Below are 18,337 nucleotides of genomic sequence, written 5' to 3'. Positions count from 1 at the left end.
GCGGGCAGACATCCAGGTGGAGATGTCAACAATGAGTCTCCCCACCTTCAAATCCTTATTGAAGACACATCTCCTAGAGACATTTCCCTAAGCTCTTCTTTCCCCTTATCCCACTCTCTTCTGCATCACCCTGATTTGCTGCCTTTATTCATTCCCCCTCCCACCCCCCCAGCACCTATGACCCTATCTGCCATTCATTTATTTATATCAATGGCCGTCTCTCTGTGCTGTATGCTAATTATGGTTAGGGAATGTGTCTGTTTACTGTTGTACTCTCCCACGCATAGTAGTGTTCTGCAAACATTTATCAATCCTGTAGGTTCAACCTTCACAGCCCAGCTAGAATCCATCCTTTCCTCTCCAAACCGCTTCCACATTAATCCAAGAATTTTTCCTATCCCACCTGGAACACTCTATGGGCCTCCTCACTGACCTCTCTGCCTCCTGTCTCTCCCATCTCCGGGCAACGCTTCACTCCGCTGCTCGGATCATTTTTCCACAAAAATGCGCAGTCCGTGTTTCCCCACTCCTCAAGAAGCTGCAGTGGTAAACCCACCCCACCTCTGCATCCAACAGAAACTCCGCACCATTGGCTTCAAAGCACTCAATCCCCTTCCCCTCCTATTCATTCCGTCATATTTATTGAGCGCTTACTGTGTGCAGAGCACTGTATCTCACTTTGCTGCTCCCCTATTGCAACCCAGCCTGCACACTTTTCCTTTTTAATGCCAACTTACTCACCGTACCTTGATCTTGCCCATCTTCCTGCCGACCTCCCACCCACATCCTGCCTCTGGTGTGGAACGGCCTCCCTTTTCATAACCGACCTTCACCCCACCTTCAAAGCCCTATTGAAGGCCCATCTCCTCCAAAAGATCTCCCCTAAGCCCTTATTTCCTTTTTTCCCCACCCCAGCTTCCTCCCCTTCCTCCAGCCCCACAGCACTTTTGTACAAATCGGTAATTCATTCATTTATATCGTCTGCCTCCCCCTTTCATTCATTCAATCATATACTCCATCAATCAGAGAAGCAGCGTGGCTCAGTGGAAAGAGCATGGGTTCTAATCCTGGCTCCACCACGTCTGCTGTGTGACCCCTCGTCCCCCTCTCCACCCCCACATCTTACCTCCTTCCCTTCCCCACAGCACCTGTATATATGTTTGTACATATTTATTACTCTATTTATTTACTTATTTTACTTGTACATATCTATTCTATTTATTTTATTTTGTTAGTATGTTTGGTTTTGTTCTCTGTCTCCCCCTTTTTAGACTGTGAGCCCACTGTTGGGTAGGGACTGTCTCTATATGTTGCCAGCTTGTACTTCCCAAGCGCTTAGTACAGTGCTCTGCACACAGTAAGCGCTCAATAAATGCGATTGATTGATTGATTGACCTTGGGTGAGTCACTTAACTAGCCCTTAAAACAGTGCTTTGCACATAGTAAGCGCTTAACAAATGCCATCATTATTATTATGATTCTCTGAGCCTCAGTTATCTCACCTGTAAAATGGGGATGAAGACTGTGAGCCCCACGCGGGACAACCTGATCACCTTGTATCCCCCCCAGCGCTGAGAACAGTGCTTTGCACATAGTAAGCGCTTAACAAATGCCAACATCATCATCAAGCACTTACTGTGTGAAGTGCCCCCTTCTAGACTGTGAGCCCACTGTTGGGTAGGGACCGTCTCTATATGTTGCCAACTTGGACTTCCCAAGCGCTTAGTACAGTGTTCTGCACACAGTAAACGCTCAATAAATACGATTGAATGAATGTTTACTATTCTATTTTATTTTGTTAATATGTTTTGTTTTGTCGTCTGTCCCCCCCTTCTAGACTGTGAGCCCACTGTTAGGTAGGGACCGTCTCTATATGTTGCCAACTTACTTCCCAAGTGCTTAGTACAGTGCTCTGCACACAGTAAGCGCTCAACATATACTATTGAATGAATGAATGAATGAATAGCATTGTACTAAGAGCTTGCCTGTAGGCTGTAAGTTCATTGTGGGCAGGGAATATCTGTAATTTTGTTGTTTGTACTCCCGCTGTTGGGTAGGGACCGTCTATGTTGCCAACTTGTACTTCCCAAGCGCTTAGTACAGTGCTCTGCACACAGTAAGTGCTCAATAAATACGATTGAATGAATGTACTCTCCCAAGTGCTTAGTACAGTGCTCAGCACACAGTAAGTGCTCAGTAAATATCACTGATTGATTGAAGTGAGGATGGTTGTGAGGATGGGACCCGTTTAATCGGCACCAGTTCAGGGTTCTGGCCCCCACAGAGATGAGGGCAGCGTGGCTCAGTGGAAAGAGCCCAGGCTTTGGAGTCAGGGGTCATAATAATAATAATAATGATGATGGCATTTATTAAGCACTTACTATGTGCAAAGCACTGTTCTAAGCGCTGGAGGGGATGCAAGGTGATCAGGTTGTCCTAAGTGGGGCTCACAGTCTTAATCCCCATTTTACAGATGAGGTAACTGAGGTGCAGAGAAGTTAAGTGACTTGCCCAAGGTCACACAGCAGACATGTGGAGGAGCTGGGATTCGAACCCATGACCGCTGACTCCAAAATCCGGGCTCTTTCCACTGAGCCACGCTGCTTCTGGTCATGGGATCAAATCCTGGCTCCGCCACTTGTCAGCCGTTCGACTTTGGGCAAGTCACTTCACTTCTCTGGGCCTCAGTTACCGCATCTGTAAAATGGGGACAAAGACTGTGAGCCCCACGTGGGACAACCTGATTACCTTGTAACCACTCCAGCGCTTAGAACAGTGCATATAGTAAGCGCTTAATAAATGCCATTAATAATAATAATAATAATAATGATGGTATTAAGCGCTTACTAACAGAGAAGCAGCGTGGCTCAGTGGAAAGAGCCTGGGCTTTGGAGTCAGAGGTCAGGGGTTCAAATCCCGGCTCTGCCACTTGCCAGCTGTGTGACTTGGGGCAAGTCACTTCGCTTCTCTGGGCCTCAGTTCCCTCATCTGGAAAATGGGGATGAAGACTGTGAGCCCCCCCGTGGGACAACCTGATCACGTTGTATTGCCCCAGCGCTTAGAACAGTGCTTTGCACATAGTAAGCACTTAATACCATTATTATTATTATTATGTGCAAAGCACTGTTCTAAGCGCTGGGGAGGATACAAGGTGATCAGGTTGTCCCACGAGGGGCTCACAGTCTTCATCCCCATTTTACAGATGAGGTATTATTATTAATATTATAAGATTGGCCACTTTGCCTGTAGTGTCACCCCCACTTCCCGCCACCTCCCTTCCCTCTCCTCCTCTCTTCAATCAATCAATCAATCGTATTTATTGAGCGCTTACTATGTGCAGAGCACTGTACTAAGCGCTTGGGAAGTACAAACTGGCAACACATAGAGACAGGCCCTACCCAACAGTGGGCTCACAGTCTAAAAGGGGGAGACAGAAAACAAAACCAAACATACCAACAAAATAAAATAAATAGGATAGAAATGTACAAGTAAAATAAATAAATAAATAGAGTAACAAACTGGCAACACATAGAGACAGTCCCTACCCAACAGTGGGCTCACAGTCTAAAAGGGGGAGACAGAGAACAAAACCAAACATACTAACAAAATAAAATAGGATAGAAATGTACAAGTAAAATAAATAAATAAATAGAGTAACAAACTGGCAACACATAGAGACAGTCCCTACCCAACAGTGGGCTCACAGTCTAAAAGGGGGAGACAGAGAACAAAACCAAACATACCAACAAAATAAAATAAATAGGATAGAAATGTACAAGTAAAATAAATAAATAAATACAGTAACAAACTGGCAACACATAGAGACAGTCCCTACCCAACAGTGGGCTCACAGTCTAAAAGGGGGAGACAGAGAACAAAACCAAACATACCAACAAAATAAAATAAATAGGATAGAAATGTACAAGTAAAATAAATAAATAAATAGAGTAATAAATATGCGCAACCATATATACTCTCTTCTACTTTCACCACGAGTTCGGTCCCGCGGGAAGCAGCAGTCGCAATACTTTTGGCCTTTGGTGTCCCCCCCATCCCGAAGCTAGTACCAGGGGGAACAACTTGTACTTCCCAAGCGCTCAGTACAGTGCCCTGCACACAGTAAGCGCTTGATCGATACGATTGACCGAATGAATGAATGAATCCCGACCCCGACCAAGGTAGTTCACGATCTTTGAAAACTTTTATTGGTTGCCACGAGGCCAGGTGGGGACCCGGGTGCGGGTGGGCCCTCACTGCTTGCCGTTGCCGTTGATGGGCCGATTCAGGTGCTGAGGGGAGGCGAGGAAGGCCTGGAGCTTGGGGCGGGCGGACAGCCGTTTCGCGTAGGCCTGCAGCAGCGGGAAGGAAGCCAGGCAGCCGGGGGCCAGGACCTCGTGGATCAGCAGCACGTCCAGCAAGTTGTAGTCTGCGAAGGAGATCTGGAAAGGGGCAGGGGAGGAGTGTGGTGGGACGAAATCAATCAATAAATCGCATTTATTGAGCGCTTACTGTGTGCAGAGCACCAAGTGCTTGGGAAGTCCAAGTCGGCAACATAGAGGGACGGTCCCTACCCAACAGCGGGCTCACAGTCTAGAAGGGGGAGACAGAGAACAAAACCAAAAATATTAACAAAATAAAATAGGTACGTACAAGTAAAATAGAGTAGTAAATATGCACAAACATATATACAGGTGCTGTGGGGAAGGGAAGGAGGTAAGATGGGCGGGGATGGAGAGGGGGGCTCAGTCTGGGAAGGCCTCCTGGAGGAGGGGAGCTCTCAGTAGGGCCTTGTTAAGCACTTACTGTGTGCAGTCTCCCCCTTTTAGACTGTGAGCCCACTGCTGGGTAGGGACTGTCTCTATATGTTGCCAATTTGTACTTCCCAAGCGCTTAGTCCAGTGCTCTGCACATAGTAAGCGCTCAATAAATACGATTGATGATGATGATGCAGTGCACTGCACTAAGCCCGTCGGGAAAGTGCAATCCAACGATCACCAGTCACATCCCCGGCCCACAGGGAGCTTACAGTCTAGGGAGGGGACACTGACACCAATGCAAATAAATAAAATGAGAGCTATGACAGAGGAGCGGCGGAGGCGGAGGGAGGGGCGGCCGCGTCGCCCACCTGTCCGGGCGGCGCTGGCGACGGCGGACGGTGAGAGGAGGAGGAGGAGGAAAAGGAGGAGGAGGAGGAGGAGGAGGAGGCGGCGGCGGGGTTCCCTAGCGCCCGACGACCTCTCGGTAAGCTGAGGCGGCCCTCAGCCCGCGCGCCGTCCGTCCGCCCGCCATCTTCCCGCGCCCCGCCGGACGACTGTGAGCCCGCTGGCGGGTAGGGACTATCTCTATATGTTGCCAACTTGGACTTCCCAAGCGCTTAGTACAGTGCTCTGCACACACTAAGCGCTCAATAAATACGATTGAATGAATGAATGACTGGACAGGCCTCCCCCTCCAGACAGCCTTCTCCCTTGGATTCCCCAAACGTCTACATGTTTATCCAATTTTGGATAAACCTTCTGCCTCTCCCCACTCCAGTCCATACTTTCTGCTGCCCGGATCATCTTTCTACAGAAACACTGAGGATGCGTCACCTCCCTCCTCAAAAATCTCCAGGGGTTGTCTGCACACAGTAAGCGCTTAATAAATACGACTGAATGAATGAATGACTGGATAGGCCTCCCCCTCCAGACAGCCTTCTCCCTTGGATTCCCCAAACATGCACATGTTTATCCAATTTGGGATAAACCTTCTGCCTCTCCCCACTCCAGTCCATACTTAACTCTGCTGCCCAGGTCATCTTTCTACAGAAACGCTGAGGACGCGTCACCTCCTGCCTCAAAAATCTCCAGTGGTTGTCTGCACACAGTCAGTGCTCAATAAATACGATTGAATGAATGAATGAATGACTGGCTAGGCCTCCCCCTCCAGACAGCCTTCTCCCTTGGATTCCCCAAACGTCTACATGTTTACCCAATTTTGGATAAACCTTCTGCCTCTCCCCCCTCCAGTCCATATTTAACTCTGCTGCCCGGGTCATCTTTCCACAGAAACATTGAGGATGCGTCACCTCCTTCCTCAAAAATCTCCAGTGGTTGTCTGCACACAGTAAGTGCTCAATAAATACGATTGAATGAATGAATGAATGACTGGCTAGGCCTCCCCCTCCAGACAGCCTTCTCCCTTGGATTCCCCAAACGTCTACATGTTTATCCAATTTTGGATAAACCTTCTGCCTCTCCCCACTCCAGTCCATACTTTCTGCTGCCCGGGTCATCTTTCTACAGAAACACTGAGGACGCGTCACCTCCCTCCTCAAAAATCTCCAGTGGTTGTCTGCACACAGTAAGCGCTCAACAAATACGATTGAATGAATGAATGACTGGCTAGGCCTCCCCCTCCAGCCAGCCTTCTCCCTTGGATTCCCCAAACGTCTACCTGTTTATCCAATTTTGGATAAACAATTTTGGATAAACCTTCTGCCTCTCCCCACTCCAGTCCATACTTGACTCTGCTGCCCGGATCATCTTTCTACAGAAACGCTGAGGATGCGTCCCCTCCCTCCTCAAAAATCTCCAGGGGTTGTCTGCACACAGTAAGCGCTCAATAAATACGATTGAATGAATGAATGAATGACTGGCTAGGCCTCCCCCTCCAGACAGCCTTCTCCCTTGGATTCCCCAAACATCTACATGTTTATCCAATTTTGGACAAACCATCTGCCTCTCCCCACTCCAGTCCATACTTAACTCTGCTGCCCGGGTCATCTTTCTACAGAAACGCTGAGAATGCATCACCTCCCTCCTCAAAAATCTCCAGGGGTTGTCTGCACACAGTAAGTGCTCAATAAATACGATTGAATGAATGAATGAATGACTGGCTAGGCCTCCCCCTCCAGACAGCCTTCTCCCTTGGATTCCCCAAACGTCTACATGTTTACCCAATTTTGGATAAACAATTTTGGATAAACCTTCTGCCTCTCCCCACTCCAGTCCATACTTAACTCTGCTGCCCGGGTCACCTTTCTACAGAAACGTTGAGGATGCGTCACCTCCCTCCTCAAAAATCGCCAGTGGTTGCCTATCCACCCCCCTTATCAAACTGAAACCTCTCACCCCTAGAATTAAAACCCTCCATTCCCTTATCCCCCTCTGGTCCCACAGATTAAGACTGTGAGCCCCCGCCCCTCCACGGGACAACCTGATCACCTTGTAACCTCCCCAGCGCTTGGTACAGTGCTTTGCACATAGTAAGCGCTTAATAAATGCCATCATTATAATTATTATTATTGTAACCTCCCCCAGCGCTTAGAACGGTGCTTTGCACATAGTAAGCACTTAATAAATGCCATCATTATTATTATTATTATAAATTGTACTTCCCAAGTGCTTAGTCCCCACAGCACCTGTATGTTTGTACGTATTTATTACTCTGTTTATTTTACTTGTACATATTTATTCTACTTATTTTGTTAATATGTTTGGTTTTGTTCTCCGTCTCCCCCTTCTAGACTGTGAGCCCTCTGTTGGGTAGGGACCGTCTCTATATGTTGCCAACTTGTACCTCCCAAGCGCTTAGTCCAGTGCTCTGCACACAGTAAGCGCTCAATAAATGATTGACTGATTAGTACAGTGCTCAATAAATACGATTGAATGAATGAATCCCCATTTTACAGATGAGGTAACAGGCACAGAGAAGTGACTTGCCCAAAGTCACGCAGCTGACAATTGGCAGAGCCGGGATTTGAACCCCTGACCTCAGACTCCAAAGCCCGGGCTCTTTCCACTGAACCACGCTGCTTCTATGCATATATCTGCCACTTTATTTGTATTGATGTCTGTCTCCCCCCCGCAGACTGTGAGCTCGTCGTGGGCAGGGACTGATGCTCTATATTACTGCACTGTAATCAATCAATCGCATTTATTGAGCGCTTACTGTGTGCAGAGCACTGTACTAAGAGCTTGGGAAGTCCAAGTTGGCAACATATAGAGACAGTCCCTACCCAACAGTGAGTGGGCTCACAGTCTAAAAGGGGGAGACAGAGAACAAAACCAAACATACTAACAAAATAAAATAAATAGAATAGATATGTACAAGTAAAATAGAGTAATAAATATGTACAAACATATATACAGTATATATATACACATATACGTATATGTGTATACATATAGTATACATATATGTATATACACACTGCATACACATATGCATACATATATGCATATATGCGGTATACATACATATATGCATGCATGCTACACACACACACATACATATGCGTATACATGCTGCACACATACACGCATACATATATGTATACATGCTGCACACATACATATATGCATGCATGCTGCATACATACATGCATACATATATGTATGTATACTGCATACATACACATATGTACACATACTGTATACAAATATGCATTCATATGTATATATACTGTATACATATATGTATATATATGTATTCTACATACATATATAGTACGGTACTAAGCGTGTGGGGAAAGTATAGTGTATATATATATATATATACTGTGTATATACATATATATAAATATATGCATGTATATGTGTGTGTGTGTGTATATATATATATATATATATATACATATATATGTACACACACACTGTACTTTCCCCACGTGCTTAGCACCATACTCCGCCCACAGTAAGCGCTCAATAAAGACGACTGAACGAATGATTGACGTCAGCAGGCAGGGCAAGGGGCGGTGGGAGCCCTCACCTGCTCCCCGACGATGAACGCTCTGCCCTCCTGGTTCCGGGCCAGCAGCTCCTCGAAGGGTCGTAGCTGGGCGGGCAGCTCCTTCACGTACTGATCCTTGCCGTCCTCCTGTGAGGCCGGTGGCCGTGAGCCCCCCGCTGCGTCCCCCCCATCTCTCCCCTCCCCATCCCGCCCTCTCCCCCCACCCCGGCTTACATAATTCTGGTAGATGAGACGCACGTAGCGCAGACGCAGATCCTCCACCCCGTCGTTCGCCATGTCAATGAGGGACGCTTCCCGCGTGTCCTTCCCGTACAGCCCTGCACGGTGGGCCCGCTCACCCCGGCGCAGGGCTCTCCCGCGCCCCGGCCCCTCCGTCCCCCGCCCCGGGTCTCCGTCCTGCCTCCCTCCTTTTCCTTACCACCATCAATCGCATTTATTGAGCGCTTACTGTGTGCGGAGCACTGGACTAAGCGCTTGGGAAGTCCAAGTTGGCAACATATTCCCCCCTTTTAGACTGTGAGCCCACTGTTGGGCAGGGGCTGTCTCTATGTGTTGCCAATTTGTCCTTCCCAAGCGCTTAGTACGGTGCTCTGCACACAGTAAGCGCTCAATAACTACGATTGATTGATTGATTGATTGATAGAGACGGTCCCCACTCCCAGTCTAAAAGTCGTACAGTCTTACCGTGCGAGCGGCCCAGGTGACGGAGGATGGCGTTGGACTGGAACAGAGTCAGGTCCCCGTCCAGGAACTTGGGCAGCTGCCCGTACAGCTAAGCGGGGAGCGAGAGAAGGCCTCCTTAGGTTTCTTATCATCATCATCATCATCATCAATCGTATTTATGGAGCGCTTACTATGCGCAGAGCACTGGACTAAGTCTACAGTCCCTACCCATCAGTGGGCTCCCGGTCTAAAAGGGGGAGACAGAGAACAAAACCAACCAGACTAACAAAATAAAATAGAATAGATATGTACAAATAAAATAGAGTAATAAATCGACAGAGAACGAAACCGGACTAACAAAATAAAATAAATAGAATAGATACGTACAAATAAAATAGAGTAATAATATGTACAAACATATATACAGGTGCTGTGGGGAAGGGAAGGAGGTAAGATGGGGGAGATGGAGAGGGGGACAAGGGGGAGAGGAAGGAAGGGGCTCAGTCTGGGAAGGCTTCATTCATTCATTAAATGAATCCCCCGGGCCTGGAATGCCCCCAATCCCTCTGCCCCTCCGCCAAGCTAGCTCTCTTCCTCCCTTCAAGGCCCTGCTGAGAGCTCACCTCCTCCAGGAGGCCTTCCCAGACTGAGCCCCTTCCTTCCTCTCCCCCTCGTCCCCCTCTCCATCCCCCCATCTTACCTCCTTCCCTTCCCCACAGCACCTGTATATATGTATATATGGTTGTACATATTTATTACTCTATTTATTTATTTATTTTACTTGTACATTTCTATCCTATTTATTTTATTTTGTTGGTATGTTTGGTTCTGTTCTCTGTCTCCCCCTTTTAGACTGTGAGCCCACTGTTGGGTAGGGACTGTCTCTATGTGTTGCCAATTTGTACTTCCCAAGCGCTTAGTACAGTGCTCTGCACATAGTAAGCGCTCAATAAATACGATTGATTGATTGATTAAATCGAACTTATTGAGCGCTTACTGTGTGCACAGCACTGGACTAAGCGCTTGGAAAGTCCAAGTTGGCAGCGTATAGAGACGGTCCCTACCCCACAGTGGGCTCACAGTCTAGAAGAGCCAGCGTAGCCCAGAGGTAAGGCTCTTGCCTTGAGACGAAGGCCGCGTGGGTTCAAATCCCCGCTCTGCCATTCTCCCAACTTGGGCTGTAATACCGAGAATTTAAAAATCCTCCTTTCCCAAGTGGGACTAGAACCCATGACCTCAAGGTCCCGAGGCAAAGCCCTGAGCCCTGTGCCACAGACCAGGCTGCTTAAATTCAAAGGTTTTGTGGTACTTGCCTCCTCTAGTAAGGACTAACTACATACACCTACAGTCAATTAAGGCAGTAAGCTCCTCTCCTTTTAAGCGCTTAGTACAGTGCTCTGCACACAGTAAGCGCTCAGTAAATACGATTGATGATGATAGAAGGGGGAGACAGACAACAAAACATATTAACGAAATAAAATAAATTGAATAAATATGTACAAATAAAATAAATGGAGTAATAAATACGTACAAACATATATACATCATCGTCATCAATCGTATTTATTGAGCGCTTACTATGTGCAGAGCACTGTACTAAGCACTTGGGAAGTACAAATTGGCAACATATAGAGACAGTCCCTACCCAAAATATGTTTGTTTACATATACGTATGTATGTATACATATACATATACGATGTTTGTTTAAGCGCTTGGGAGAGTACAGTATAACACCACAACTGGCACATTCTCTGCCCAAAGTGAGCTTACAGTTTATAGGGGGAGACAGACATTAATATAATCAATCGTATTTATTACAGTCTTTTAGACTGTGAGCCCACTGTTGGGTAGGGACTGTCTCTATATGTTGCCAACTTGTACTTCCCAAGCGCTTAGTACAGTGCTCTGCACACAGTAAGCGCTCAATAAATACGATTGATTGAAATATAAATAAATTACAGATATGTACGTAAGTGAATATTGTTCTCTCACGCACTTAGTACGGAGCTCTGCACCTGTAGGAGGGCAGTGAAAACTATAGGGTGATTTAACTATAATAATAATGATGGCATTTATTAAGCATTAATATAAATAAATTACAGATATGTACGTAAGTGAATATTGTCCTCTCATGCACTTAGTACGGAGCTCTGCATCTGTAGGAGGGCAGTGAGAACTATAAGGGTGATTTAACTATAATAATAATGATGGCATTTATTAAGCATTAATATAAATAAATTACAGATATGTACGTAAGTGAATATTGTTCTCTCATGCACTTAGTACGGAGCTCTGCACCTGTAGGAGGGCAGTGAAAACTATAGGGTGATTTAACTATAATAATAATGATGGCATTTATTAAGCATTAATATAAATAAATAACAGATAGGTACGTAAGTGAATATTGTTCTCTCACGCACTTAGTACGGAGCTCTGCACCTGTAGGAGGGCAGTGAAAACTATAAGGGTGATTTAACTATAATAATAATGATGGCATTTATTAAGCATTAATATAAATAAATTACAGATATGTACGTAAGTGAATATTGTTCTCTCACGCACTTAGTACGGAGCTCTGCACCTGTAGGAGGGCAGTGAAAACTATAAGGGTGATTTAACTATAATAATAATGATGGCATTTATTAAGCATTAATATAAATAAATTACAGATATGTACGTAAGTGAATATTGTCCTCTCATGCACTTAGTACGGAGCTCTGCACCTGTAGGAGGGCAGTGAAAACTATAGGGTGATTTAACTATAATAATAATGATGGCATTTATTAAGCATTAATATAAATAAATAACAGATAGGTACGTAAGTGAATATTGTTCTCTCACGCACTTAGTACGGAGCTCTGCACCTGTAGGAGGGCAGTGAAAACTATAAGGGTGATTTAACTATAATAATAATGATGGCATTTATTAAGCATTAATATAAATAAATTACAGATATGTACGTAAGTGAATATTGTTCTCTCACGCACTTAGTACGGAGCTCTGCACCTGTAGGAGGGCAGTGAAAACTATAAGGGTGATTTAACTATAATAATAATGATGGCATTTATTAAGCATTAATATAAATAAATAACAGATAGGTACGTAAGTGAATATTGTTCTCTCACGCACTTAGTACGGAGCTCTGCACCTGTAGGAGGGCAGTGAAAACTATAGGGTGATTTAACTATAATAATAATAATGATGGCATTTATTAAGATCTTACTACGTACAAAGCAATCAATCGTATTTATTGAGCGCTTACTGTGTGCAGAGCACTGGACTAAGCGCTTGGGAAGTACAAGTTGGCAGCATTTAGAGACGGTCCCTGCCCAACAGTGGGCTCACAGTCTAGAAGCACTGTTCTAAGCGCTGGGGGGAGTACAAGGTGATCAGGTCGTCCCACGTGGGGCTCACAGTCTTAATCCCCATTTTACAGATGAGGGAACTGAGGCACAGAGAAGTGAAGTGACTTGCTCAGAGTCACCCAGCTGACAAGTAGCGGAGCCGGGATTTGAACCCATGACCTCTGACTCCAAAGCCCGGGCTCTTTCCACCTACTCCAGGAGGACTTCCCAGACTGAGCCCCTTCCTTCCTCTCCCCCTCGTCCCCCTCTCCATCCCCCCCATCTTACCTCCTTCCCTTCCCCACAGCACCTGTATATGTTTGTACATATTTATTACTCTATTTATTTTACTTGCACATATCTATTCTATTTATTTTATTTTGTTAATATGTTTGGTTTTGTTCTCTGTCTCCCCCTTTTAGACTGTGAGCCCACTGTTGGGTAGGGACTGTCTCTATGTGTTGCCAACTTGGACTTCCCAAGCGCTTAGTCCAGTGCTCTGCACACAGTAAGCGCTCAATAAATACGATTGATGAGGATGATGAGCCACGCTGACTCTCCCAAGAGCTTACTGCACTCGATAAATACGATTTAATGAATACAAATGATGCAGGTTGGACACCGTCCCTGTCCCACATCGGGTTTACAGTCTTAATCTTTTAGACTGTGAGCCCACTGTTGGGTAGGGACTGTCTCTAGATGTTGCCAACTTGGACTTCCCAAGCGCTTAGTACAGTGCTCTGCACACAGTAAGCGCTCAATAAATACGATCGATTGATTAATCCCCATTTTACAGATGAGGGAACTGAGGCAAAGAGAAGTTGTGATCTGCCCAAGGTCACACAGCAGACAAGTGGCGGGGCTGGGATTCATTCATTCGATCGTATTTATTGAGCGCTTAGCGTGCAGGGCACTGGACTAAGCACTTGGGATTAGAACTCAGGTCCTTCTGACGCCCAGGCCCCGCTCTAACCATTAGGCCATACTGCTTCTATATAGTTAAATCACCCTATAATTTTCACTGCTCTCCTACAGGTGCAGAGCTCCGTACTAAGTGCGTGAGAGGACAATATTCGCTTATGTACATATATGTAATTTATTTATATTAATGTCTGTCTCCCACTATAGACTGTAAGCTCATTTTGGGCAGAGAACGTGCCAGTTGTATTGTTATACTGTACTCTCCCAAGCGCTTAGTACAGTGCTCTGCACAACTGTCATCACAGGTGACTTTGGGCAAGTCACTTAACTTCTCTGTGCCTCAGTCCCCTCATCTGTCAAATGGGGATTAAGATTGTGAGCCCGAAGGGGCTGGAGTGGATACAAGCAAATCATCATCATCAGTCGTATTTATGGAGCGCTTACTGTGTGCAGAGCACTGTACTAAGCACTTGGGAAGTACAAGTTGGCAACATATAGAGACAGTCCCTACCCAACAGTCGGATGCGGTCCCTGTCCCCCATGGGGCTCACAGTCTCAACCCTCGTTTTACGGATGAAGGAACTGAGGCACAGAGATAGGAACTGACTTGCCCAGGGCCACGCAGCAAAGTGGCAGAGATGGGATTAGAACCCATGACCTTCCAACGCCCAGGCCCGTGCCCTATCCACTATGCCGTGCTGCTTCCTCTGTGATTAGGAAAATTAGATGAGAGGAGCCGAGAGTCCCCAGAAAAGGTTGGGATGAAGGATGAGGGTGGGACACAGCTGTCAGTCATCCAGGGAACGAATACACCTACGAATACAGTCACTTTTAGACTGTGAGCCCACTGTTGGGTAGGGACTGTCTCTGTATGTTGCCAATTTGTACTTCCCAAGCGCTTAGTACAGTGCTCTGCACATAGTAAGCGCTCAATAAATACGACTGATGATGAATACACCTGGGGAAGCTCCCCTCCTCCTCTACTCCTCCTCCCTTTCTACTCCTCCCCATCCCCTCTGCTCCTCCCCCAATCCTCTAGAGAAGCAGCGTGGCTCAGTGGAAAAAGAGCCCGGGCTTTGGAGTCAGGGGTCATGCGTTCAAATCCTGGCTCCGCCAATTGTCAGCTGTGACTTTGGGCAAGTCACTTCACTTCTCTGTGCCTCAGTTCCCTCATCTGTAAAATGGGGATGAAGACTGTGAGCCCCATGGGGGACAACCTGATCACCTTGTAACCTCCCCAGTGCTTAGAACAGTGCTTTGCATGTAGTAAGCGCTTAATAAATGCCATTATTATTCATTATCATTACTCTTCCTCCTCTCCCTCTAGTCCTCCCTCCCCTCCGCTCCTCCCCAATCCTCTACTCCTCCTCCCCTACTCCTCCACTCCCTCTACTCCTCCATTCCCTCCTCTCCCTCCCCTCCTCTCCCTCCCCCTCCTCCTCCTCTCCCTCCCCTCCTCCTCTCCCTCCCCTCCTCCTCCTCTCCCTCCCCTCCTCCTCCCCCTCCCCTCCTCCTCCCCCACTCCCTCTACTCCTCCTCCTCCTCCACTCCCTCCCCACTCTTCTCCCCATCCTCTCCTCAATCAATCAATCAATCATATTTATTGAGCGCTTACTATGTGCAGAGCACTGTACTAAGCGCTTGGGAAGTACAAACTGGCAACACATAGAGACAGTCCCTACCCAACAGTGGGCTCACAGTCTAAAAGGGGGAGACAGAGAACAAAACCAAACATACCAACAAAATAAAATAAATAGGATAGAAATGTACAAGTAAAATAAATAAATAGAGTAATAAATATGTGCAACCATATATACAGGTGCTGTGGGGAAGGGAAGGAGGTAAGCTGGGGGGATGGAGAGGGGGACGAGGGGGAGAGGAAGGAAGGGGCTCAGTCTGGGAAGGCCTCCTGGAGGAGGTGAGCTCTCAGCAGGGCCTTGAAGGGAGGAAGAGAGCTAGCTTGGCGGATGGGCAGAGGGAGGCCATTCCAGGCCCGGGGGATGACGTGGGCCGGGGGTCGATCCTCCTCCTCCCCCTCCACTCAATCAATCAATCAATCCTTTTGAGGTATTTGAGCGCTTACTAAGCGCTTGGGAAGGACAAGCTGGCAACATATAGAGACAGTCCCTCCCCTACTCCTCCTCTCCCTCTCCCTCTCCTCTTCCACTCCCTCTACTCCCTCCTCTCCCCCTCCCCCAATCCTCTACTTCTCCTCCTCTTCCTCTGCTCCTCCCCCTCCACTCCTCCTCTCCCTCCACTCCCTCCCCTACTCCTCCTCCTCCTCTCCCACTCCTCCTCCCCCTCCACTCCCTCCCCTACTCCTCCTCCTCTCCCACTCCTCCTCCTCTCCCACTCCTCCTCCTCTCCCACTCCTCCTCCTCCTCTCCCACTCCTCCTCCTCCTCTCCCTCTCCCCTCCTCCTCTCTTCCTCTCCCACTCCCCTCCTCCTCTCCCACTCCTCCTCCTCCTCTCACCCTCCTCTCCCACTCCTCCTCCTCCTCCCCTCCCACTCCTCCTCCCCCTCCCCTCCCACTCCTCCTCCTCCTCCCCCCTTTTCCCTCCCTTTTCCGCCCCCCGGTCCCCCCCTCACACAGGCGGCCTTGGCGTCGCCCTTCATCCAGGCCTCAATGGTCACCACCTCCTCCTTCCAGGGCAGCCCTTGGTCGGCCAGCAGCATCCGGGTGGCCTCGCAGCGCCCTGGGGGGGGGGGAGAGGGGAGGGGAGGGGGGTTGGCCCGTCCCCCCCCAGTCCCCCCAGCCCCCCAAAACCCCCAGCCCCCCCCAAGCCCCCCAAACCCCCTCCTCCAAGGGGCGGTGATGGCAATGGGGCGAGAAGGGGGAGAAGGGGAGCGTTATGGGGGGGGGGGGCTGGGGAGGGGGCGGCCCGCGGTACCTCTGACGGGGAAGTAGACGATGGTGTAGGGTGGCACTGGGAGACAGACAGACACAGAGACAGGTGGTGAGGGCAGGGCCCTGACCTTTGACCCCCGACCCCCCAAGGCTCGGCAGGCCCACCGAGGGGTCAGGGGACACGGCCCCGAGCCCCCCTCTACTCACTGTCGACAGCAGGCAGAGCAATGAGCGTGGCATCGCCCCCGCACCCACCCTTTATCCGCCCAGGCCCCACCCATTACCCCTCCCCCCCGCCATTACTCCACCCCCGACCCTCCCCCATCTGTTGACTTTATTTTGTTAATCTGTTTTGCTTCCTGTTTTGTTCTCCGTCTCCCCCTTCTAGCCTGTGAGCCCGCTGTTGGGTAGGGACCGTCTCTCTATGTTCCCAACTTGTACTTCCCAAGCGCTTAGTCCAGTGCTCTGCACACAGTAAGCGCTCAATAAATACAATTGATTGATTGATTTTATTTTGTTAGTATGTTTGGTTTTGTTCTCTGCCTCCCCCTTTTAGACTGTGAGCCCACTGTTGGGTAGGGACCGTCTCTAGATGTTGCCAACTTGGACTTCCCAAGCGCTTAGTCCAGTGCTCTGCACACAGGAAGCGCTCAATAAATACAATTGATGATGATGATGATGATTGATTGATTGATTCTAGACCGTGAGCCCGCTGTTGGGTAGGGACCGTCTCTAGATGTTGCCAACTTGGACTTCCCAAGCGCTTAGTCCAGTGCTCTGCACACAGTAAGCACTCAATAAATACAACTGAATGAATGAATCTCCCCATCATTAAGAAAGCGGCTTGGCCTAGTAATAATCATTCACTCATTCACTCAATCGTATTTATTGAGCGCTTACTCTGTGCAGAGCACTGTCTTCTAGTCCGTGAGCCCGCTGTTGGGTAGGGACCGTCTCTAGATGTTGCCAACTTGGACTTCCCAAGTGCTTAGTCCAGTGCTCTGCACACAGGAAGCGCTCAATAAATACGATTGAATCTCTCCATCATTAAAGAAGTGGCTTGGCCTAGTAATAACCATTCCCTCATTCATTCAATTATATTTATTGAGCGCTTGCTCTGTGCAGAGCGCTGTCTTCTAGTCCGTGAGCCCGCTGTTGGGTAGGGACCGTCTCTAGATGTTGCCAACTTGAACTTCCCAAGAGCTTAGTGCAGTGCTCTGCACACAGGAAGCACTCAATAAATACGATTGAATCTCCCCATCATTAAAGAAGTGGCTTGGCCTAGTAATAATCATTCAATCGTATTTATTGAGCGCTTACTCTGTGCAGAGCACTGTCTTCTAGACATTGAGCCCGCTGTTGGGTAGGGACCGTCTCTAGATCTTGCCAACCTGGACTTCCCAAGCGCTTAGTCCGGTGCTCTGCACACAGGAAGGGTTCAATAAATACGACTGAATGAATGACTCTCCCCGTCATTAAGGAAGCGGTTTGGCCTAGTAATAATCATTCACTCATTCATTCAATCGTATTTATTGAGCACTTACTCTGTGCAGAGCGCTGTCTTCTAGACTGTGAGCCCGCTGTTGGGTAGGGACCGTCTCTAGATGTTGCCAACTTGAACTTCCCGAGCGCTTAGTGCAGTGCTCTGCACACAGTAAGCGCTCAATAAATACGATTGAATCTCCCCATCATTAAAGAAGTGGCTTGGCCTAGTAATAATCATTCACTCATTCATTCAATCGTATTTATTGAGTGCTTACTCTGTGCAGAGCGCTGTCTTCTAGACCATGAGCCCGCTGTTGGGTAGGGACCGTCTCTATATGTTG

The 18,337-nt window shown here is 47.8% G+C and overlaps 1 protein-coding gene across 1 annotated transcript; it reads right to left on the bottom strand.

Moving 5' to 3' along the window:
* Positions 1–4,178: 4,178 nt before the first annotated feature.
* On the bottom strand, positions 4,179–16,765 carry GSTP1 (glutathione S-transferase pi 1). The gene is made up of 7 exons (XM_038764558.1): positions 16,719–16,765; positions 16,555–16,590; positions 16,253–16,359; positions 9,418–9,505; positions 8,947–9,050; positions 8,752–8,859; positions 4,179–4,439 (listed from the first exon to the last, which is right to left on the bottom strand). Coding segments are annotated over exons 1-7 (633 nt in total). The 5' UTR covers positions 16,720–16,765; the 3' UTR covers positions 4,179–4,250.
* Between the last annotated feature and the right edge of the window lie 1,572 nt (positions 16,766–18,337).

The sequence above is a fragment of the Tachyglossus aculeatus genome, chromosome 22 (assembly GCF_015852505.1).
Source record: "Tachyglossus aculeatus isolate mTacAcu1 chromosome 22, mTacAcu1.pri, whole genome shotgun sequence".
Taxonomy (NCBI): domain Eukaryota; kingdom Metazoa; phylum Chordata; class Mammalia; order Monotremata; family Tachyglossidae; genus Tachyglossus; species Tachyglossus aculeatus.
The sequence above is the reverse complement of the archived record's forward strand: the minus strand, read 5'-3'. Positions and strand labels throughout refer to the sequence as shown.